This window comes from Gymnogyps californianus, chromosome 2 (assembly GCF_018139145.2).
Source record: "Gymnogyps californianus isolate 813 chromosome 2, ASM1813914v2, whole genome shotgun sequence".
In the NCBI taxonomy this organism is placed as follows: domain Eukaryota; kingdom Metazoa; phylum Chordata; class Aves; order Accipitriformes; family Cathartidae; genus Gymnogyps; species Gymnogyps californianus.
In genome coordinates, this window is record NC_059472.1 from 109803544 (window position 1) to 109827066 (window position 23523).

The window sequence follows — 23523 nt, forward strand, 5'->3', positions numbered from 1 at the left end:
GAAGAATGTTTTTTATCATTCTACAGGGGATGCTTTGGTAACCATGCCTTGTGGGCTAAATTGGCTATGGTATGAGAAACTTTAAATCCTAAATAGAGGAAGCACCTGATGGGACTAAAAAGATTGAAAATCTTGCAAACCTTATCTCACTCAAACACATCAGCTGGATTTAAGTGTGCCTTTCTTGATGCAGTAGCTTGTGAAAAAATATTCAAAGGGCTCAAGAGAGATGAATATAATATGGTTCACATCAAATTTGAAAACGTCATTTTCCTTTCAGGAGACTACTGAAAACTTGCTTTCATCTGTAAGGCAAATTTACACATTCTGTTGCACCAGCTTTAAAGCCTTTGACTGTTTAATCGTGCAGATGAACTTTTGGCCACCTGAAAGACAAGCTGAACAAATGAGGCTGCACTGCAGTACAGGATTTCTGCCCTTGGCAGCTCTTCTAAGGGAGAATGATATTTGGCAGGTGGATGCAGCTGGAGAGCCTATTAGTCCTTCCACAGTGGGAGAGATTGGACCTAATCTCAACCATTATTAGATACCAGAGAATCTAAAAAGGGGCAAGTATTTAGAAGAGCCCAGTCATAGAAAAGGCTTCACTCTGAACACGCATCTTATACAACAGAGAATTCAGTCACAAAACCCAAATTTGTAGGAAACCAGGCATCATGGGTTCCAGAGGTTGTGGTATAGCTTGTTTTAGAGGACAGTTAAAACCTCCATTGTTATGAAGACACTCATGAGCATACTGAAGGCCAGAAACTACTGAACTGATTAAAGGAACTAAAAATCCATTCTTATAGCCTAAAATATTGTGATTTGCAATCTTGTGATTTGGAGGGGGGGACAACACGCAGAGGAAAATGTACTGATTCATGATTTCTGAATTTTGGTGGAATCACTAGCACTTTTTAAACAAAGAACAATTTTTATTTTTTTTTTTTTTTTTTAATGTAAGAAAGTTCTAAGAATGCGTATTTTGCAAAAAAAGCTGACCAGATGGTTGCAGCAACTCTGCCTGGCCTCACACTCTATGAACTTTAAGCAAAACTGGCAGCGTGTCAGGCATATGCAACAGAGGTGTGTGTCTATATGCTAGTAGCACATATCCTTGCGTTGGCTTAGTGCAGGACATGACCAACGTGTCCTGTAATGAGCTACATCTACAGAGCAATAACCTAGCAGTAGATCAGATCATCTTTACAAAATCTTGGCAGTGGATCAAATCCACACCTCTATCAGCCTTCATTAACCAATGCCTTTCTTTAGTTTGGTGTGCGTATTTAACCCCTACTCACATAAATGACAGAACATTTGAATGGACTAATGTGATGACATGAAGTGATCTATTGTCAGAAAGATTAGCCATGCAGGCTGGGATAGCTAACGCCGTTCTGTTTATCCAACTTGCATCTGCAAACTTTGCAGACCGCCTCTTTGCCACCGTGTCATTTGGTGTTGTGGCAAATGTACTCTGCATATCTGCAGGCTCAGAGGTTGATGCTGTGGCATTCCAGCATGATGGAATGATTCTCCAGTTCAGGAATCTGACGAGCTCATGTGTCATTAATATGAAAGGAATAGCTCTTACAAAGGCCAGAGACAGAAGTCCACAAAGTCTCAGCATATTAAAGAGAAAAGGTACAATAATTCCTAAATTAGTCCTGCAGGAGAATTCCAATATAAGGAGTAATAAGATTATTGTTGGCTCATCCTCTTTTCTTATATCCATCTCCAATATGAAGAATTCTCAGAGAGACAAAGACACAATGTTGGGTCACCTATACGTGGCATCTTCCAATGTTGCGCTGATGACTTATCCCATCTCTTCTGATATCTAACCACACTGGCATCCCACCTAAGAACTTACTCTAGATCCCCGTACACTTCTTCTGAAGGAATGGTAATGACCCACCCAACCAAGTTTTGTTGTTTTCTTTTCAACCTCCTTTGAGTTATGTTCTAAATACTGAAATGCATATCTCATCTCATATATGGTCAAAATTCATTCCAGGTTTTCAGACAGTTACTGAGTTTTTAAGGGGAATCTCCATACGTCCTCACTATGAAACCACAGAAAATTCTGTCAGGTAAGCTTCATTCTCAGTCCATTTTCCAAGTTAAAATTGAAAGGAAACATTTAGGAGTGCTGACATGGAGCAACTGTTTGTGCAGATTTCCAGCCTGGAAACTGATGGATGTTAAACAGTTATAGTCTACAGAGATTTATCCCTGCAGCCCCTGCAAATGTTATTGGGACTTAATAGAGGATACATTCCACTCAGAGCCAAGGCATTTCATTCAGGCATCAAAAGATGAAGGAGCATATTCCATGAGTCCCTCTTTGATAATACTCTATCTGCTTTAATTATATTTTAAAGGAAATTTGTCACACTCATTTAAGAAAGCACTAGCCTTTCTTAAGTAGTCCTAATTGTAAAGTATATGGAAAGCAGAACAGTCCAGCAGGCCTGCTTGCAGATTGTCATAAAATACAAAGAGGGTGTTCAGAGATGCGTGAAATATAAGTGCATCACTCAAGAACTGAAATTAAACAAGAAAAAAAAAAGGATGAAAACTGATTTTCAGAGAGAAAAGCAACCTGGTACAAATAAACTTCCATTAGGCTTCAAATCCTGAACTGGTACTTCTCTTCAGGTGAAGATCTACAGGAGTGAGCCTTCTCTTGCCAGCCTTCCTTTAGATATTTTTACTTTTGCTGGGCACCTGAGTTTCATATGATGAATGTGTTTATGTAAGTCAACCTTTCAGTTTATTGCTAAATTGTTCATAAACTTTCTGCTGCAAAAGGCCAGTGCAACACTGACACTCCATTAAGTGCTTGCTCTACTTTTATTTTCTAGATCTATTTGCAAATGGAACACAATATTTCTGTTTCTCAGTACTAAAGAGTAACCACATGAAAAAGAGCCATTGCTTACACATGATGGAATTGTGAACTATCCATGTCCTTCTAAATCTCTGGAGCTCATGTACCCTGAGTTAGCAACTAAACCTCAAACCATTCCTGAAGTTTAATTTACCAGTAACTGAAAAACAATGAGATAATGCAAACCTTATTGCTTCTTTATTTAACCTAATCAAATCCTTCAAGTCTTTTCCTTGTCTCTAACCTAGCTATTTTGCATGTTCACTCAAAATGTCTTTTCATCTTCCTTATATCCTGGCTATACCCACCACAAAAGAACTGTCAGGAAAGGTTAAAAGACTAATTGTATCACAGAGAAAAAAAGCATAATTTTATCAGGAAAGCTGCAGGCTGTTCTGCTTTATCCAGAAAAATGAGGGGCAAAGATAACGTAGATAAGAGAAATTCACAGCATCCCCTCAGGTTTCTCTTCAACACAATCTATCAAACAGCTACTTTCAGGAGGACTTCTTAGTTTAAGCACACAGTGGCTCCAGGTAAATGCTCACACAGAGAAACAGTTACAGCTGCATTTGCACAGCACTGCATCCACGTTAATAAGCCCCTCGCCGAGGTAGCTGCATTGGCTCCTTGCACATCAGCTGAACTGTGTCAGAAGTTACTACCGCAGATAAAGAACTGAGCAAATCCAGCTCTGGGACTTCCACTGCGTGGAGTCATCGCAGGCACGCCAGCCTCAGCGTCATGGGTTGTCTGAGCACCAGAGACTCCAGGCACAGGAAATGGAGAATTGATTTCCAGTTCTGTCTTTAAACTAGTAAGGAGATTAATAAAGTAGACAGTCTCTCTATAACAAGAAATCTGTGCTATGTGTCATTTTACCAGTAACAAAGAAGTTCCATGAATGTGGTGTTTTGGAGGAGAAGAGGAGGAGTGTGGCCGAGTGCTGGAGTGGCCAGCAGAGCTATCAACCTCATGGACCATAACGTACAATCATCCCCCTCTGGGAGAACCCTTGGCAAAATACGGCAGCACAAACATCACTAACCTTCATCAGGAACTGGGCTGCTTAGAGGGTTTAGCTTCTCTTGCTGGTACAACGAATAAAACACACTGGCCTGTAAGACTGTTGGCAAACTCTCCTCCAATTCTGCCCTGTAGCTACAGAGGAGATACAGACTGAGGTATGAACTACTGGCTAGAAGACTACAAACCTCTACATTTTGTGATTCCCAGATCCTAGACTGTATTTTTGACTGGCAGATCTCAAAGCAGTTTACAGAGGAGATCAGTACCAATATTTCATTTGGCAAATGAGAAAACTTAAGTACAAAAGTAAAATGACTCATCTAACGTTATCCAGAAAACAAGTGGTAGCAATGGAATCACAGTCCTCTGAGTCCCAGCTCCATTTTACTACTTTAGTCTATTTGGCATTTTTTACTTTCTTACCTTCTATAAAACGATACGTAATTTTGTGAATCAGCTCTAGTTTATGATCAGCTCCTTATGGATCAACTCAGTCTGATGCACATGGGTTGCTTTTTTAAGCCATCAAAAGAGCATTTTTATCAAGAGATTTTGATTTCTCAGTCGAACCTTTTGGAAAAGCTGGGGGTGGGGCACTTTGTAAAACCATGAGTTGCTGAAGTTTTATACGTTGCATGACTTCTGTTTGCTTTCCATAGCTTTGCCATGTGTTGAAACAAACTAGTCAAGCTACAGGGGAAAATCCATAGATTTAGTCATCTGCCAGACAAGAGGGCCATAAAAGCACAAGCCAAATGACTGCACATTTTCCTTCAATGGCTAACTACGAACACTGAAGCCACAATAACTGACTTATTTTCAGTCAAAGGAGGCACATCCTTTCCAGCCTGTCTGGAGTATTTAAGCACGAGAGACTGCTCATCATAAACTCACTGGTAAGCACCCAGGAATGTTTATACCATGTGATGAAGCATGATGCAGATATCCTTGATCTAACTGCAAACAGGTAGTCTGCAGTGCACAGCCATGTGGACTTACTACCCCCGGTCCAGAAGCCATACACTTGGGTTTGCACTGTGCTGCAATTCAGCTAACGATCCCTGCCTCTCGGGATAACGTTCCTCAATTGAGTAAACTCAGAAATCTGTGTGCTAAAATTCAGACATGCTATTAATTGTTTGACAGTCTATTTTAGGTCTTGTTTTGCAAATCATTGAACACCTCCAACTTTTATTAATACCACTGCAAACTGACAGCTCCGATCCTCTCCTTGGAGCATGCAGAATGCAGCAGACCTGGACATTTGCGTTGCTGTTCCAAAGTCCAAGAAGATTTTTGACTTTTCCTTTATGAATCTTTCCAATACAATTAAATAATTCCAGTTTCTAGTCTGTCTTTTCCAGAATGCAAATCAAAGTCACAATCTAAAAAGCTTCCTTCAATCAGACACAAGATACTGAATTTACGGTTCTGTATTCTTGTTATTAAATACATTTTTTTTTTTCATAGAGGGTGGACAGGTCAGGATTTTTCTCATCCTCCATAATTTTATTGAGATTTTGAAAAATATTCCTGTCCCAAGTTGGGGCAAACTGACAAACTTGACATTGCCCTCCTCCCTTTAAATACATTCAGATCAGATCAATTTAAATCTTTTATTTTCCCTTTTCGTGCATTTTAATGTAACACTAAGGTAACATACTGAAATGAATAATAATTTTCAATGGACAAATGAAACTTCTGACTTTCAAAATATCGCAGGGAGAGACCTACAGAAAGAGAAATGCCTTTTCTACTCAAAAATACCCAAAATGAATTTGGGTGATTTACTGAAAACAATTCTGTTCTGCAAGCAGTCTTTCTTTTGATGTATGAATTGTGTTTACTAGTAAAAAAGGTTAGCTTGGGAATTTCTGCACCTGCTCTAATTGACTTTTCTTTACCTTACCAAAGTCTGAATAAAACGCAGTGAGGAATAAGGAGGGGTAAAGATGACTGAGCAATACTTCATAGTGACAGCTCAGCCTTGCCATTCCAGTGTGGGTGGAACAAGAGATATGAGGACATTCATCACCCCTGGGAGTTTTTCGCCACTACAAATAAACACACAATCACTGCCCACCCTGATGCTTCCCTGCAGGCCCACATGCTCAGAGACAGTGTGGATTTTACTCTTTTCTCCTCTACTACATGCAAGGTGGAGACGCTACAGAGATTTTCATGTGAAGCCTCCCATCTCTGGGCAAATTTAATCCACAATGTTGCAAAAGACTAAATGGCCTTAAGCAAGGGGAAAAAACATAGAGATGACTTTCGTAAAAACACAACAAAACAGAACACCCGCCTTTCCCTCAAACCAAACTCTAATTATAGAAGCAGTGCTAGACACTATGAGATTCAGAGAAGGGAAAAGGAAGAGAGACTGTGAGAGACATCTCTTCTTTCAACCCGTGTGACATCACCATTCAGATGCTCAAAAGAACTTGAAAAAATCCTCCACTAAGAGACAGAAAGTCAAGAATAAGGTAAATATAAAGCAGAACCTTTTTTTAAAAAATCGTTGCTGTAGAAGCTCAGTTAGGCAGAATGTTTTTTTTTTTCTCCTTCAGTTTGGTTTGCCTTTAATCTTCCAGTTCTTCCTGACCCTTAATAAATAATTAACCAGCTGTTGAGGCAGGCTCTATGTGATATAGTCATACATCAAACTTAATAGGAAAATCAAAGTTTACTTAAGTACAGAAGGCATTGAGAGAGATCACAGTACAGCAGCAAGAAAGCATTTCAGTGACAGTCTTATAAAATTATTTCAGCTGCATATTTATTTTAATATCATTCTTGCCCAGAAGATTTACAATAGTACTTGAAAATGTCTCATGCAAACATAATTTATTTAAAATAAGATATTGCTAGTAATTAAAATTTATAGTGTAATGTAACATTAAATGCTTTGGTTTTCTATGGTGCCTTTCATCTGAGAATTTCAAAGCAGTTCAGAGCATTTGTGTACACCAAATGGATTTCAAGTTGATTACATACTAGGAAATCTCTTCAGATGGAAACTGAGGCAAAGAGGTAATTGTCCAATTTCAAAAACAACTGGATGTTGCTGGATGCCCCACTCTGGGGTGCTATATCTGATCTGATTTTTAAAGAGGATGATTTTTCAGCATTTAGCATAAACAGGCCCCTTCAAGATGGCTACAAAATTGGCCTTCTAAATTCATTCCTCCCCTAAATGTAGACCCACACAACTGGCCCACTTGAGCCCAAAACCAAACTCTGTTTTTCTGACTCCCTTAGTAAAACAGGTATTGGGCCATATGTAGGCTGCCTGGCACAACAGTTGAAAAATTAAAGAGATAAACAAGTAATTCAGGCCACATATTCCCCAGAGCTACTTTAAGTCAGTGGAGAGAAATAATGGCTGTTTGCAGACCTCCTGCTTAGATGCTGTGACTACATTGCTCCACTGTTTCTATAAAGAGCCACGGAATGTGCCTAAATCCATCCTATGAGCTGGTCAGCATCTGAATACAACCCATTAGGTCATGAGGCAATTTGTCACTTTCTTTAAAAACACTTTAATTGAAATAAGTAATTCTCCATGTAGCAGGATTAATGGAGCTTTGTTTCCTATAGATCTGTCTCTGATGGCCCTACATTAGAACACTGCAATAGCTCCAGTTCCTCCTACACATCTCTGCTAGCACTTCCCACACTTTGGAGTACCTCCGGTTTCTCCCTTCTGCCTCCCCTGAGCCTTCACAGCTCTCCCTCACATCCTCAAGCTCCTGAGGCAAGATGATATAGCTGGTTTGCAGCCTGCGCCTGTGATGGACCTGTCAGCTCGCCTGTGCTAACTGGCCAGTTGAGAGGCCAAACAGAACAGGTAACTTGAGCTCACCGGCCCGCCCTCACTGAGGCACTCTTCTGGATATCTATCCTGTACCCAGCCACAAGTTTCACAAAGCTTTTAGGAAATTAGTATCTTTGAGATGTTTACCTTCCTGTCAAATAGGTCTCAGACTGATTAGGAAACTGTCTGACGGACAGGCAGGGCAATTGCACAAGGCACAACTCCTAAGGAAACTGGGTTAAGAAACCCAACCAAGCTCTCTAAGCAGAAAGGACAGCTGAGGTTGCAACATTCTTGATTCTTCTTGGGTTTATTAAAACAAAAAAAAAAAAAAAAGGGAAAAACAACACCCTGCATTCTTTGGCATGCTTGAGATGGATAGTGATGGCTATGTGGTTTCTCATTTACATGAAATAAATAAAACGGAAGGTCAGAGTTTGGCTGGGGGTATACCCACACAGCACTGCGCAGGCAAAGGGAGCTTGCCCTACCCACGTGCCAAGCTTGCCAGAACACGTAAAAGCAAATCGAGGCAGTGCCAAGCCTGAAGTAATCAGCCCTGATGGGAGGCAGCATATATTTTCTCAGCTCAACGTTGCAGTAACCACGTCAGTTGGCTTGGAGCACAGGGAAAGCAAGTTCGTGTCTGCATGGAGAGTGGGCGCAACAGGCTTGCATCTGCTTGCAGAATATGATGTAAAAATACATGCAAGTTTTCTGTTTGACTCCGTTCAGCAGCACGGACTAGAATAGGAGGGGTATTGGAGGGCAGAAAGAAAGGTTAAGTACCAGAACTGAATGAAGAAACTCCTGCCCCAAAGCAGGTCTAAATGAGCATTAAGTTAATGGAGTTCATTCAGACATTGCAGCCAGGAATCAATCTACAGCTTCCAGGGACCTGGGCCACTGACTATATCATCGTCTTTGTGGTCTTCAGTAGGGTTCTGCACAAAAACATTTTACTCAAGTCTCCAACTTTCTAATAAGGTTCTGATAATAAATGTATTAAATTTCATTTAAAGAAAAATGAACAAACAAAACACAACAGGACTCTTCCGAGACAGAGAATGCTAAGTATGATTAGCAAGCTGTAAATACCTCTAAGGTAACTGTGACACTGGGGCACTGCTCTCTGGCTGCATAAATGTCACAGCAAGGTCCACAAATGCCTAATTGTTAAAAAAAAAATGCTGTCATTAATTCGCTATGAAAACACAGAAAAAGATGTTTCAAGTTAGCATCCCTCAGATGTCTAAATGAATGTCTGTGAATGGTTTTATCTGTCTAGGTCTTCTATGCAGAGACTGGGCTTCTTTTCACATTTCTGTTTGTGGTTCTACATTTACAAACATGCAATGAACTAAAAATTCAAAAGTAGATGATGTGAAATGGATTGTTGGGGTGAGTCAAATAAGAGAGCAGGCAAGTGATCTGGGGACAAAAAGTCTGGTGCAGATGACTGTTCCATGAGTACAGTGCTGCCTCTCGAAGAAGGGTGCCTTACATTACCTTACTGGATTACTCCTGAGGGCAGGACTGCTGTGAAGGAAAACTCTGACCCACTCAGAAGACATGAGAAAGAGAGACTGGATTTCCACCTGACAGCAGATTGTGAACATAATGTTTTGTGAACTGAAAAGACAACGGTACTTTTGTTGTCACTGTCAGATGAAGTACTCACAGCAGGGAGGGAAAGTTCATGAGAAAACACTGAGAATTGCTTTATTCTAAGAAGTAGAACTTATGTGATATTACGATGACAGCCAAATCATAACATCTGAAATTGGTAGCCACATGAACAATGAAACAGCACAGAGATAATACTCTTCAGGTTTGGTGAAAATGATACAGAAATCATCACAGAAACAAACATACAGTTTACCATTTTGCTTAGCTAGAGCTAAGTAGGGAAATACTATGGAAAATGATAGACAAAATAAAGACCTGAGGAAAACCACAGTGTATCACAGCATAATTAGACAAATCATTTTGTTACCATACAGAGTGAATGAGATGCAGTGAAAATACACCAGCAACTTTCTAGACCTCTTGAAAATGTACCATGAAGAAGACAGGGAGAGTAACCAGTGACCCACACGAAGATTTGAGACTATGCAAACTCTGGAACTAGATATTTTGTTCCCAGAATTTAGAAACACATTTCCTCCATCTATTATACATCAGGATTTTTTTTCTCTCAGGGTTGATTTACCCATCCAACCTTTTATTATTTACTTATTTTTGGTGAAAAGGAGAACTACAATATTAATTCAAACCTTAGTCATTCAAATCAGAGACAGGAACCTTTTTCACCCTAGTGAAAAAGTATCTTTGTATACCCTCTAATATTGGGCATCCTGGACCCCAGTGCTTCAGTGCTGCATGGAACTGAAAGTCAGTCTAAAATCTTTCAAAGGACTGTTAGCAGGGAGGAAAGTGAGAAGCTAATGCAGCAAGCTATTGGGAGCCATTTATTAGTATGTAAGAACTCAGTATTATGAAGCTGTACTGAATATTACACCTCTAACTGTGCATGAGGTTGCGATGGAAACATTGACTATTCCCCACTGTTCTGTCTCCCAGCATATTGAGCAAAACTTGAGAAGGATTCTTCAGTGACTCACCCTATTTCGGTTGCCCAAAACACCTGACCAAGAGCAAAGACAAGAATATTATTTCTGGGCTAAACCACATTCTTTTCACTGAAATAATATATAGCAGCTGCCACCACATTTTGCCCACTTATTTGGAGAAGGGCAAACTACCTTAAGTAGGGGTGTAAACAGTATTTTAGAAGATGTTTTCAAACATCCAGGCAAAGAGCTAGACACATTACCTAGATCAGATAGAATTGCTCATTACTGGCATGGATTAAAAGCAGCTCTTCTGGCTATGAGCTTCAGGTACATCCTGTAGCATGCAGATAAAAATGTGTATCATCAAACTTCTTAGGTCTAGAGAGATATAACTGTGTCCCTTCAGATACAGGGGGATTTAAAATAATTTTTTTTAACTTTAAAAATGTGTGAGAACTTATATTTCATGTATTCAGCATGCACATATGTTAACTGAAGGAAAAAAGTCTTATTCAATGGAAGCTTGCAAGAAAGGTGTTAAATCTCAGTTTCTCCATAAATGAGAAATATTTTCCAGTCATTATGTCTCTTTCTTAACTTGGCATACATACAACTACTCTGTGCTTTGATGTGCTCATTTTGGACTCAGAATGCTGTTTGTACAAAGAGCAAGGCATGAAATAAGCCACTAACAGGGGCAGAACTGTAACTTTTAGGCCAGGGGAAAAAGAGCAGTCTATTTCTCAGTTCTGCCAATATGAACAAAACTTCACATCTTTGCATTTTGTTGTATTTATCTCAAACTCGCCACTGTTTACTTAAGGAAGAGAAAACGTAAAATAATTTTTAGGGAATTTTTTTGCTAGCCCTGTTTCTTAATATAGCCGTGTCTGGATAGGTCTTGCAGAATTACTATACAGAAAAACATGTCAAGGGTAGATTCCACATAAATGATAAGCCCCACAGCACCAAAAGGCATACAGTTCAAGAAATCTGCAAATCTAAACCAATTGTGGTTGTGTGGTTTTCATGACTGACATCAAACATCAAGCTTTGAAAAGACTATGAATATTAATTATTTGTGACCCTGGGACTCTCAAAACTGATTCATCCATCTATGTTAAGTGATATCTCATAACAGATTTGGGAACAAGAAAATAATCTTTATTTCTTGCATGCTAGAGGGAGGAGGCTCTGTTGGAATCATATCAAGTAAATCTGAGAAACAGAAGTTTTAGCACTGACTTTGATGAGAACAAAGTTGGAGAAAGACTGAGAACTTCAGAAAACCCCATTCCTCATCAACAAATAGTGACAAGCAAGTTAGTACAGTGCCCTCAGAGAAGTTAGCCTACAAAGCATTTATGGGAGAATCGTACTCTGAGTTTTAAAAAGCTTGGTCCAAATCCTATCTTAGCTGGCTGCACAGAGTTCTGAATACAATACTCCAGGGTTACACATGAATAGCTGAGATCAGTCAACACAGACAGCATAAAAACATTTAGAATGTCTAGATATCTACAAGCCAATCACGAAACCTATCGGGCTAATTATAAACTGCTGGTCTCAGCCAGTTATTTCCATAACAGGTTCAAGAAGTATTTCCAAGCACTTACTGGATTGCTTATCTTTCCCTTGGGTTCTGCAATCTTGCCCTATTTACACTACTTTATGTACAAACCTATTCGTTCATAGCATTTATTGCCTTCTGCAGGCCAAGGGACTTCATTTCTCTTTCCTAAAAAAAGAAAACAAAAAACGCCCAAAGCCCACATAACATTCTGTATACAAGAAGGCTGTACAGATACATGTAGTTGGAGAAATATTATCCTGAGTTTCTAACTGCTACTGATTTCTGAGTTAAATGCTAACTGCTATAGAAAAATCATATTAGGTGTCTTTCTGCTGTTCTATATGCCCAGGATACCTTTAAAAATCTGCCTCTTCCATGCTGAAATCTCTCAGTGAAGAGAACAACAAAATGAGGGGATTAAACAAAGTATATAATTTTTGCAGCAGAATTTAGCACTTAAGAAAACTGCAGCTGAACTCTTTGCAACGACAGTATTTATAACAGATAAGAGTCAGGGCCTATTTCAGATACTGCTGAGATAACACGGCAACACCATTTCTGGAGAAAGAGGCCTGTGTCCAGTTTGCTCACAGTGTGGGCAGAATGATCTTGGGTTTGAACCTGCCTAAGTGGTCCTGTGCCCTGAAATCGAAATGCACCTTCACAAATACAGCCTCCTAAAGCAAAAGTTTATCCATGCTGTCTGCTAAGCCAAAGGACAGACTGTATTTCTTCTCGAAAGCTAGGAAGCCACTGCATAATGTCTAATGAACAGGATTGCAGTGGGAGATGGACAAGCTGTAAGAACTAAGCCGCTCTCTTCCTGCTTATGTCAGTAGAGAAATACTCTTAATGCAAGGATCATTGTTAGCATAATGCTCCACTGCTGGAAGTGATAATACAAAAAAACCCAAAACCAATTCAGAGACCATGTTAGTCCCAGCAATATCCCTTTTTTTCCACTGCAATCTTAATAGAGATGACAGTACAGCCATTTAGTTGTTCTTGACCTCGTGCCCACTGTAAGCCAAAGCAAAGGAGGATCTGTTTACAAGAATAGAGGGGCATGTACTATTTGCAATTTAAAATGGGCCTAAACTGCCTTCCATTTTAAAAAAGGATCTCTGAGAGGAGCCATCAAGATTGGTTAGACAAAGAAAAACATCATAGGAACAAACCATGTGGCATTATTTCTTTGACACAATGAAATCCCACAGGGGATCAAATGAGGCCCAGGGCTCGCAGCCCATGCTTCGCTGAACCACATCTGAAACTATCAAAGGGAAAACAACTCCCAAAGACAGACAGATCTGGATGCAGACAGAAAAATAAGGAGATATACATTCAGAATTTTTGATAAAGGAACAAGATCAGCAATTTGTCTGTTTGCACACATACTTGGTAAGGTGAAGTACCTGCTCGCTCTGCTGGCCTTGCCACACACAAGCACGGACACACTGTCAGGGGTGAAAAGGTAAATCGCTTTCACTGGGCCTTTTTTAAGCCCTGTAGCAGGTACAGAGCAGCAGTGTGGCTCTTAGAGAACACTTCCAAGCACAGTGCTGCTTGATGTACAGAAAGACCACACTTGCTATTCTTAGAAAGGGACCAAGAAGAGGAGACCTGGATTAAGCAGAGCTCTTCTCCCTGTTCTTTTCACATTCACACAGAAGTACACAAACATCAAGTCCCAAGTAATGTAAGCAGGACATTTTATTAGTAGTACCTCATCGCAACTCCTTTTTCAGAGCCTCCTGTTGTATTTACACGTACTCCCTCTCCTCCCAACCTACTTCCCAATTCTTCCGAGCAGAAGCAATGATATTTGTATGTAGTCTAGTCTAAACTGGCAGCTTTTGTGTTTTGCATTTCCATTTCTGTATTGCTCTAAAAGGATTGTTCAATTCTGCATAAAATGTTCTTACCATTCCAGGTGATTTTCAACAAAGGCAGACATAGGGCTGATCTGTACAGTGTAAGTGTCATTGGCTGAATACTCAAACAGCCCGTAATAGGGATTGAAGAGCTCCTGAGACAGAAGGAAGAAGAATTCTCGGGAGGGGCCACTGTAGTCCAACCTGGAAAGGAAAAGGTAAAGAAGTTAAATGAGGCTCATTCCCATTTAAGTGAATTTCCTGGGGTTTGCCTACACTGGCTGCTAACACCTACCCCTGTGCAGTCAAGTGTTTCTAACATGGTGTATCTCTCCTCTCAAAACTTGATTCTGAGCCCTGAACAAGTCATGATGCTGAAACTTCACCAGCATCCAGGTTGACCTGGGAGGAATCATAACTCAGACACATCCCTTAAGTAGTTTCTTTTCCTTTGTTCCAAAGGCTTAGTAAATCGGAGGTACAAAGCTCAGCCTTGCCTTAGCTGGCTGGCTAGCAGAGGGCTAGCTTTTTAGTGAGTGGGTTTGAACTGCCTATGAACAGCTGGGTTCACAGAGCAGACAGCCCAGACTGAAGGAGAAATTGCTTTTACTCTCCCTACACTGAGATGTAACCAAAGATACAATCTAGCCCCAAGGATGCTTTCTTAGCCATAGGTATAATCTAAAGGTCAATGCTGAACAAGACCAAGTCCCAACAGAACTCTTAAGATAGAATGGTGATTCCTCAGTTGTTCCATCCAAGCTTTTCTACTTTTCTGATACTTTCAAATACATGTGGTACACCTTAAGCTGTGCTTTGCTGTTGCATGATTTTGCTCCACTGAGTCACCTTTTTTCTTTTTTTTTTAAACTCAACTCTTAAATCAAGCTGTTTCCAATTATCTCAACTTGAAAAAGAAAACCAAACAAAAAAGCTTCATGAATGCGTTAAACCCAACTGTGATGGATTTATTAAAAACAGATCATCCTCTAATAACGGTAGGGAGGTTTTTCAATCTAATATAAATCTACATGTAGCAATATGAACAAATGATCGGTAGTCATATATCACGTGTGCCAAAAGAGTTTCTGAGGTGGGCACTATTCCTGCTACTTAACAAATGTAAAGTAAGTGGAAAACTCTGCAGCTGGATCAGAATGCTCTGTATTATGTTTGAAGTTATGGAAGCATAACCACAAGGGGTTGAATGATTGATTTGTGCAACTAGAAAGATGATAAAGGGCAGGCTGGCCCATCCTCCTCTGTTTTACATCTGGAGATTCAGTACTTTTCTCTTTGAGCAGCTTTGGCTCTAGGATCATGCGGTGAGACTAAAGCCACAACAGCAAAAGGGGATGGTAATAAGCCCACATGAACGACTACTGCTAACCACGTTAACAGATCTGGTTCAATGGACATTAAAATACTGGGCTAAGCCTGATGATTGCTGGAGTAAAGAACTACAAACAACACTTGTCTATGTTCAAAACCCTCCAAGGAGAGACTAGGTGTTGCATTTCTGGGCAACACATTAACTTATCATAAAGCCTTCATAGTTCATTTTCAATGTCATTTTAGCTGTGAAACACGTGGGAAGCTGTGCCCATACAGCATCACGTGGCCATACAGCATCAACTCTTCTTTTCAGTAGGGAACTGGTATCTTGGAGTCCCTCCAGCAGAACCTATATTAGCATTAAACAGCAGAAACCCTGGGGGAATGTATCTTCAGATGTAAATGAATCAGTGAAGGATGAATGAATTTGCAAATCAAATTGGTTTGTAATTTCTCCTGAGGATACCGTGCCACACACAGTAAAAGTTATTAGAGATGTGAGGAAAACAACATGACTTTGGCCAGCATTAGCATACTAGGAATGCTATTCCAAAAATGCAAAATGAGGTATGCTGCATGTTTATGCTTTACTTGCAAGCCAGAGGCAAAAGCAGCTGTGAAAGACGACCTCTGTTAAATAATACTGAATCCATGGAGTATGAAAAGTAAGAGTTAAGAAAACCCCTGATACTGAGGTCACTGAGTGACTCTCTGAGATTGGTGACTTCTGTTTTCCACTGGACCTAACATGTCCCCAGACAAACTCAGCTTGGCAGAAGCTCTTCACTTGACATGCCACCTCAGAGCTGATAGTGTCTGCAGTTGTTGGACATGCTGAGAGCTGACCCAGAGCCTTACTGTTCTGGTACCTTTGGAATTGAAATCCTATCTGTGTGGGGTTTTTTTTTTAAAAGAAACTTTATATGCAAAGATATTGAAATATGATTTCAAGCCTTTGTTATATGGAACACTGGAAATATGCACAATGGTCTTTCCATTATAAAAGCATGTGGATTAAGCCTCAATTACAATGTAGCTCTTGAGGTGAGCCAGGGTGGCTTTGAAAGGTTAGATTTGGAAACAAAAGGTCAGGGGCTGGCTGTAATCATACGAGAATGGCTTGCAGATTTGTAAGGGTGGCAGAAAGTCTCCTGAGAAAAGGCCTTCTCAAGAGACTTCTATTACTTTCAGCTTCCAACTGGGTGAATTAAACTGTAAGGACTGAACAGCATTCATGTTTCTCACTTCAGCCACAAACAAGAAGCCCACATATGGATAACAAATGATCATTGGATAGCATGCAAAGCAAAAATTTTTGAAGCAAAACCGGATCCATTTTGAAGAGTAAGAGTAACAAAAGGGATAAAGGTCTGGTCTCTAATTATAGCCCTGAGGCTGATTCAGTGTGTAAACACGGGCTTGTAGTTCAGTTTTGCCTTCCAGCCAGTCAAAATACTTATGACAACAAAATGACATTAGATTTAACCACTTAAATTGTCACTTTGAGACATCTAGATGGAAGGTGCTACAGGAAAATGAAGCATTATCACTATTGTTATTTTTAAAAAATGTTTGAGCTGATTAAGATGAATCACTTACTCAGAGGTAAAACAAAACCAAAGAAACATTACATAACAAGAGAGGCTCAGCCTTTGTCAACTCTGTGTTTTGCAACATAACAGCTACTTCAAAACTGATAGCATTTAGTGGTTCCCTACCCTTCCTCGCCAACAAACGTGACGTAGAGTTTGTTCCGCTGGAGCTCCTTGCGTGAATATGCCATTACCTGGTTGAAGGTGCCTTCCAGCAAGTGGTCACGTCGTATAATTAACCTGCAAAGGGAGGCAGAAATAGAGATCTAATGATTGAGTCTTGTGTGAGCCTGTAAGGATGAAGGTAAACAAGAGCTGGTAGAGACATTCATTCTCAGAGAAGTCAATAAGGTTGCATCCACTGGTGCACATGCTACTTGACCATTAGGAGTTTTGAGTGAATTGTTTCATAAGGCTTTTCTATATGCCTCAAAAGTGAATTTCTTCACACTGCTGTGATTAGGTTCAAAGTGTTGCTCTACTTAAGACTCTGTAACACCCTCTATGTACAAATTTGTATGGTAGAGGGGGCTGTGAGTTTCTTGTGTACATGAGGTCACAGCTTTCTGGGATTGGCCCCAAACTCTTCTTGGATTTAATCCAGTGAATGTCCATGGAATTACCGCTTCTGTAGCAGGGTAAGCAAAGGGAGTATCAGCCTCTGTTTATACAACATACCTCTCTCTCCCCTGCCAACCTCTAAAACAACTTAATGAATAGTGCATTTAAACATCACCTGGGCAAGAAATCGTTCTTGTTCATATGTTCATGGACATTTTAAGACAGACCTTCTAAAATGTATTTTGTGTCTGCCTTGGACCCACTTAGCAGGATACCAAAACGGACAACCAATGGCTAGGACTCCCCAGCTCTAAGAATATTTTGATGATGATGTTTGCCTGGAATAAATTGCTTGGCTTCATACTTTTTTTTCCCACAACAGATGTGATTCGGTAGGAAGCCAACCTGATGCATAAATTCAACCAGATGCCCAGGAAATATCTTAGAAACATATAGTCCTTTGGCCACATTGGATAACTAAATCGAGCACAAGTAGGTACAGACTCAAAAGCCAACCAACAAGATGTCTGGAAAGCAAACTCCACAACCAAGTGACAGAGATCCCCAAAATACGTGAAAAGAGGCAGAAATCTCTCTAGTTTAAATCCAGGAGGGCTACCGACACAAAGAACTACTGAAAGTTAAACCTGCATGTACAGGCTAACTTCTGTAGGGTCATACTCTGGTCCTGAGATATACTGATACGTAGATCCAAAGGATTTGGAGTCACTCCATCATTACAATGATGTAGCTGTTAATCTCTGGTGGACGTTTGCCTGAATGGATAACTTTCCTACTAGCAAATTACAGGTAGAAATACCAACATCCCTGTTAAATAGGTAGGGAATGGGAGTGTAAGAGAATATGAATCTATAAGAAATAAAACTTCCACACAAAAGCCTCTTGAAGGTCACTCTTTTGCAGGATATACTAAGATCTTATCTCGCCCTGATGGTTCATGTACAAAATGCAACCTCTGGTGTGTTTCCCACTCCCTATCAGTGTCTTCATTCATGGATAATGATAAAAGACAAAGCTACACCATGTTAGACTATTTGAGTGACTTGTCATAATACTCACTTAATTTTACCTGGACCTTGCCCATACCCTTTGGCTTCAAGTTTTCGATAGAAATTGCGCAGCTTGGCTTCAAAGTCCCTCCTGTATGGAGAAGGTGCTCTTGCGCTTGCTCGCTGCAGTCCTGGCAGGAAAATGAACAGCATCCTAAAGTGTAAGGGGCTTTAAATTTCTCCAAATCATGCAGATGATGTTTCCAGACAGAACTAACAAATGCTTTAGGAACTTTTTACAGGCATACAGTGCACTCAGTATTATTTTTGTTCTACCTGGCATTAAGGGAGTTCTAAGTTCCTGTAATTCAGTGATTGCAATGACTTTCACGGGCTGTATCTTCTTCACTAAAAGAATTGTTAAGCTCGCCTTGTGTATGCCTTTGTGTTGCCTCAGCCTTTAACTGTGATTGACTTGAACGGAAATCCAAGGATCAGAAAGGCACAAGAAAGACTGACATGCATAACTCCCACTCACGGTCATTGGTATTTAGGTTTTCTTTCCCTTTTGCACTTTTAAGAGATCTCTCTCCTCTGCATTGTATAGGAGATCTCTTTACTTGGCAGGATTAAACCTCTGGGGCTCAAAGCAATGCTTCTCACTGGAGCCTAGCACCCTAGCCAAGCTGAGAATCAGGTTTCCCTGTGTTAATCTGACTGTATATTAAACACTTCCAGCTATCAACACAAAATCCCTTTGTGGCATCAAGAAGGATATCTGTCAGCAAGAAATGCTACATTTTCCTATTATGATTCACACATACAACAGATTTTTAGCAATTTGGGGCCTGCTTTGTTTTGAAGTCTGCATTCTCAAAGTAGCTGATTAGTCCTTTTGTATAAACAAATGCCATGCCATAAAGGGTCAAAGAATGGATCCATGAAATCCCATTTCCCTATCTCATTACAGAAGACAATAAAAACAAGCCCTTTTATGAGAAATCTGGCAGAAAATCCTCCACAGGAAGGCAAAAAAAAAAAAAAAAAATCACATTTAGTGGGAGCACAAAGTATTGTGGCTGCCAGGAGGGAAGGACATTACTGTCCCTGCTGGTAAAACAGAAAGGCATATTTACACGCAGTGCAAAGAGAATCCCTTAGCGACACTTCCTTTCTCCTTTTAGACTTTTTTCCCCCAGGACATAAGAGAATGGGTGTTCTTATGGGCTATGTAACCAGTGGCAGAAATAAGCAAGCAGACAGTATGTTGCTGGAAATGAATATTTGCCCTTCCTGCGTTTTCACAAGAACAGGTAAAGATCAGTGCAGTTCTTTTAACATTCTCCTAAGTCATGTTCTCGCCAAATACTTAGATTTTTGTCTTGCAGGAGACTTGTTTATGACCTGTCCTGATGTAGAGGAGGGGAACTGTATTAACAATGGTGTTAAAACTCATTAATGAAAACAGGACGTTCTGACAAAACACTGTCCTCCTATAGACAAGGGTTCAGCATTTAACTACTTCACATCAAAAAACCTTCCAATTTTCCACAGCGACCTCCGAGATTTGAACGTCTCTTGTCCATTAATTTTATTTGAAACCAGATAATTTAAATGAATGTTTAAAAAGCTCAGCCAAAAATGGATTTCTTCAGATCACATTTCTGACTATTCTCTCAAAATGGCCACTGGACACAGCCATGCAGTGAGACTGCGGTGGGGGTTGTGTATCTTGGCAAAAGGGAGACATTAGCTCCTCAAATTTCTATAGCATAAACAATAACTACAGAGACATACCACAGCTGGAAATAACCTTCTCAGACAGCATGTCTTTCTGGAAAATATGTTTCCCGTCAAACCTAAGTTAATGGGCTCAACACGGGAGGTCAGACTAGATGATCAAGATGATCCCCTCAGGTCTTAAAATAGATGAGTGTTGGGAAGAAGAGAAGTCTTTGGAACACCGAGTGGAGGAGACTGAACTTTACAGGAGTACTGGAAGTATTGCAATACACCTTTGATTTGGAAGCTGCTCTTTGCTCCTGTCACATAATATGTATGTGCTTCTGTGTCAGTGAGTTCTGTTTGGACGTACCATTCTCTTATCCTAATCCTTTCCAACTATATAAAAAGCAGGAAAATACCTTCTTCCATATGGGCAATTCTGATCTCTGTGTTTCAGCTACTGTTAACATTTCAACAGATACGTAACAGCAATGGCAACTGATCCAGCAAAACAGCAGCTGGGGTCAGATTTGGAGTGGGCACTGGAATTAGCAGGCTGATAGCTGATGCTGGCTCTGAATCTGCCCCTTTGTATTTATTAGGAGAAATACCACAAATGCAAGATTTTGTATTGTTATCCCCATCCCCTTACCTGGAGAATTTTGGGGTGATGAACAGGGTGAGCAGCGAGGAGAGAAACTGTAACCAGGATGGAAGGCAGCCTGCAGTGGTATGTAGGACATGATATCCTCTTCAAAAAGGCTGCATGGAAAGAGTGATAGGGAGAGATTTCGTTCACATTCATCACATGAAGGAATGTAAATATGCAGCATAGTGCAAGTCTGCGGTCATAAGTTTGGGTATATGTCTGAACTCATGGATACATAAAATCCACAGGTTTCCCAAACCAGGCATGGTCACCAGTAACAAAGCAGAACAAAATGAATTTCATTAGACATTTCACGCTAACACAGTGGCTCAATCTACTAACAGAGACTAAAGATCTGAGGCTATATAGTAAACAGGGACAACTTCAACACGTTAGCAGTGAGAAGCAAAGATACACACATCTGTCTCCCAGGTTGTTTTTCTTGGGTCATACATTTTCATATAGTTCAGCTCTTTGACCATTTGGATTAACTCGATGGGAATAAGTTGTAAACTTCTTGCATTAGGCAGTGCTATATAACATACCAAAACCATCTGGGCAATGCAACATTCTCCATGTAAGACCAAGATAATAAAATAAGTCCTTATCTGTGCTGAAAAGTAGCTAGGACCTAAAGACCAAGCTCCCTGGTCCCAGTAAAAATTGAAGCCTTGTCTACATTACCCAAACAATGCTCACTGCACTGTACACTGAGGTTTCATTAGTGTGACATGGCCCTGCATGTGTGGGCAGCACTGCTGTGGTAAAAACTAGCAATTTCATGAGCAGTTACATTATTTACTTGTACCAAGACAGACAAGTTTTTTCCTCTTTTTTTTTCTTAAAAAAAAAAAAAGGAAACAAGAAATTTTCTTGTTTTTGTTGAATTTTGACCTGATTCTTTCTTATCTGCTACTTGATGGTAACAGCTATATTGATTGAGCTGGCTGGGGATGGAGTTTACTGCACTGATGGAGGCTGCCTTCCAGGAAGTAAAAGTTGACAGGTATACTCTGGCTGAATTATTTTGGGTGACTATCAGTAACAATGAATCCTATTCTAATTACAAATGACCTGGAAGATTTAATAAAATCTTTTCAATTATGCGAAGAGCCAGCCAGCTTCTCTGGTACCATAAGTAATGACGTTATGCTTTTGATCAAATTGATTACCTCAGCAGAATTACTAAATCTGCATCACAGGACAACTTTTCAAGCCCGTGTGTACCCTCTGTCCGAATGTAATGGATCTTCTCCCTGAAACATAAATGATATTATTGAGAAGAAAACAAACAAACATGCCATTATCAAGGCATGAACTACACACAGAGTTGTTATTCCTTGGTATTTCGCCAGTTCCTGTTTTTCTCCTTACAAAAATGGCAAACGTCTTAACTGCCTGATTAATTTTCTAATCTCGCTAACAAACTTGCAAAAAAGAATCTATTTATATCACTCAGCTTCCTGAACCCAAAACCAAGAGATTTTATACCATATTTTAGAAAACAGAATGATTCTTAGTCCTCCAAGCTCATATGTACTGCTATAGCTAAGGTCACTGACAGATTTTTTTTGTTTAAGGCTACAACTAATATACCATCTTTCGTTAACAGAATTTCACATAATACCACTTCCTTTACCTCTGTCAGTTCTATCTGGCAAATAACACTTTAACGTATACTTGATATTAGTTGATCACACAGAGGTTATACAGTACATCTATAAAATCATACGTTTTGTCATTTAAATGAATGCTAATAAGGAGTGGGAAACATAGGATAGGATCCTATCAGCAGATTAGGACCATGGAAGATACAGATCTACACCCCAATCTGTCAGTGTGTTTCTAAAGCATTGCAATGTCCAAGAATATTTATTCTAGTATCAAGTCAAAGGATTCTACCGCAAGTCAAGGATGTGCTCTAGTACCTTGCTGGGTGGGGCTGCAACATGTTGCAGAATCAAGCCCTGTAAAAGATGGACATTTGTCTCCTAGGAGTTTGCTTAATACCTACTGTATGAGCATTAGATGGTAGCTTGGGATCACTCCTGGCTTAAGGCATAATCAGAGCAATGACCTAGAGGCAAAGGGCTCAATATCCTGTTACAAATCTCATTATGCACTGGCTAAGCTGTCTAGTCTCTATCACTAGTCAATTTTGTTCTCTGCTCAAAACAAGGTAAAAGCATCATCTGTTCTCTGAGAAATGAGAATTCAAATTACAGCTGAGAAAAAAATAGTCTGAGTAATTTGATGGTGAAGATAAAAAGATGTACATTTCTGTAACCGAGAATTTGAATACTGGGAGCATTTTTCATTCTGTCTCCCTCATTTTATTCGAATGTATTAATTCCTCCAGGAAGGAAGTCTAATCCTTACACCCAAAGAACACTTTGTCTGGCCCTCACAGGGAAACAACAAGCCAGTAAGGCTATCAGCAGAAACTGCACTGCAGAAACTTGAAGGTCCTTCCCTTGCTCTTCCTTCCCTCCTTCGCCAGTCCCGCAGCCGCACTTTTTACTGTGCAGTACAAACCAAATTCTTGGTCAAACTCTTAGCTGGTCCACACTGGCATTGCTGAGACTGACTAATGCCAGCTTAGGTTCTTGGCCAAGATAATTAATTTAACCTGTGGAATTAGAATGAGTTTAAATTGTACTGGCTTTTGGTTCTGTTTTTTCTTTTTTTTTTTTTTTAAACCTAATAGGAAAGGAATAGGCATAAGAAAAAGAAAGATACAGTTTAATTACTTTGGAAAGGACTACCATTAAGTCATAAGCGAGAAAGATTAAAGACAGGAGTACAATCTACTTTATAATGTTCCTATTTCTTTATAAAATCTATGGTGACTATGTCCATGGCATGGGTGTAAATCCAACCATG

General features: G+C 39.9%; 1 protein-coding gene across 3 annotated transcripts in view; it reads right to left on the reverse strand.

Annotated features, from left to right (window-relative positions):
- Positions 1-23523, reverse strand: part of HECW1 (HECT, C2 and WW domain containing E3 ubiquitin protein ligase 1) — a 300542-nt gene that overhangs the window by 21074 nt on the left and 255945 nt on the right. For all 3 annotated transcript variants that reach the window (XM_050891206.1, XM_050891205.1, XM_050891207.1), the window contains exons 18-22: positions 21813-21896; positions 20644-20753; positions 18337-18457; positions 16822-16935; positions 13820-13972 (exon numbers count right to left, since the gene is read on the reverse strand). In XM_050891206.1, coding sequence (XP_050747163.1) covers positions 13820-13972; positions 16822-16935; positions 18337-18457; positions 20644-20753; positions 21813-21896 — 582 coding nt within the window. The remainder of the gene's footprint in view (positions 1-13819; positions 13973-16821; positions 16936-18336; positions 18458-20643; positions 20754-21812; positions 21897-23523) is intronic.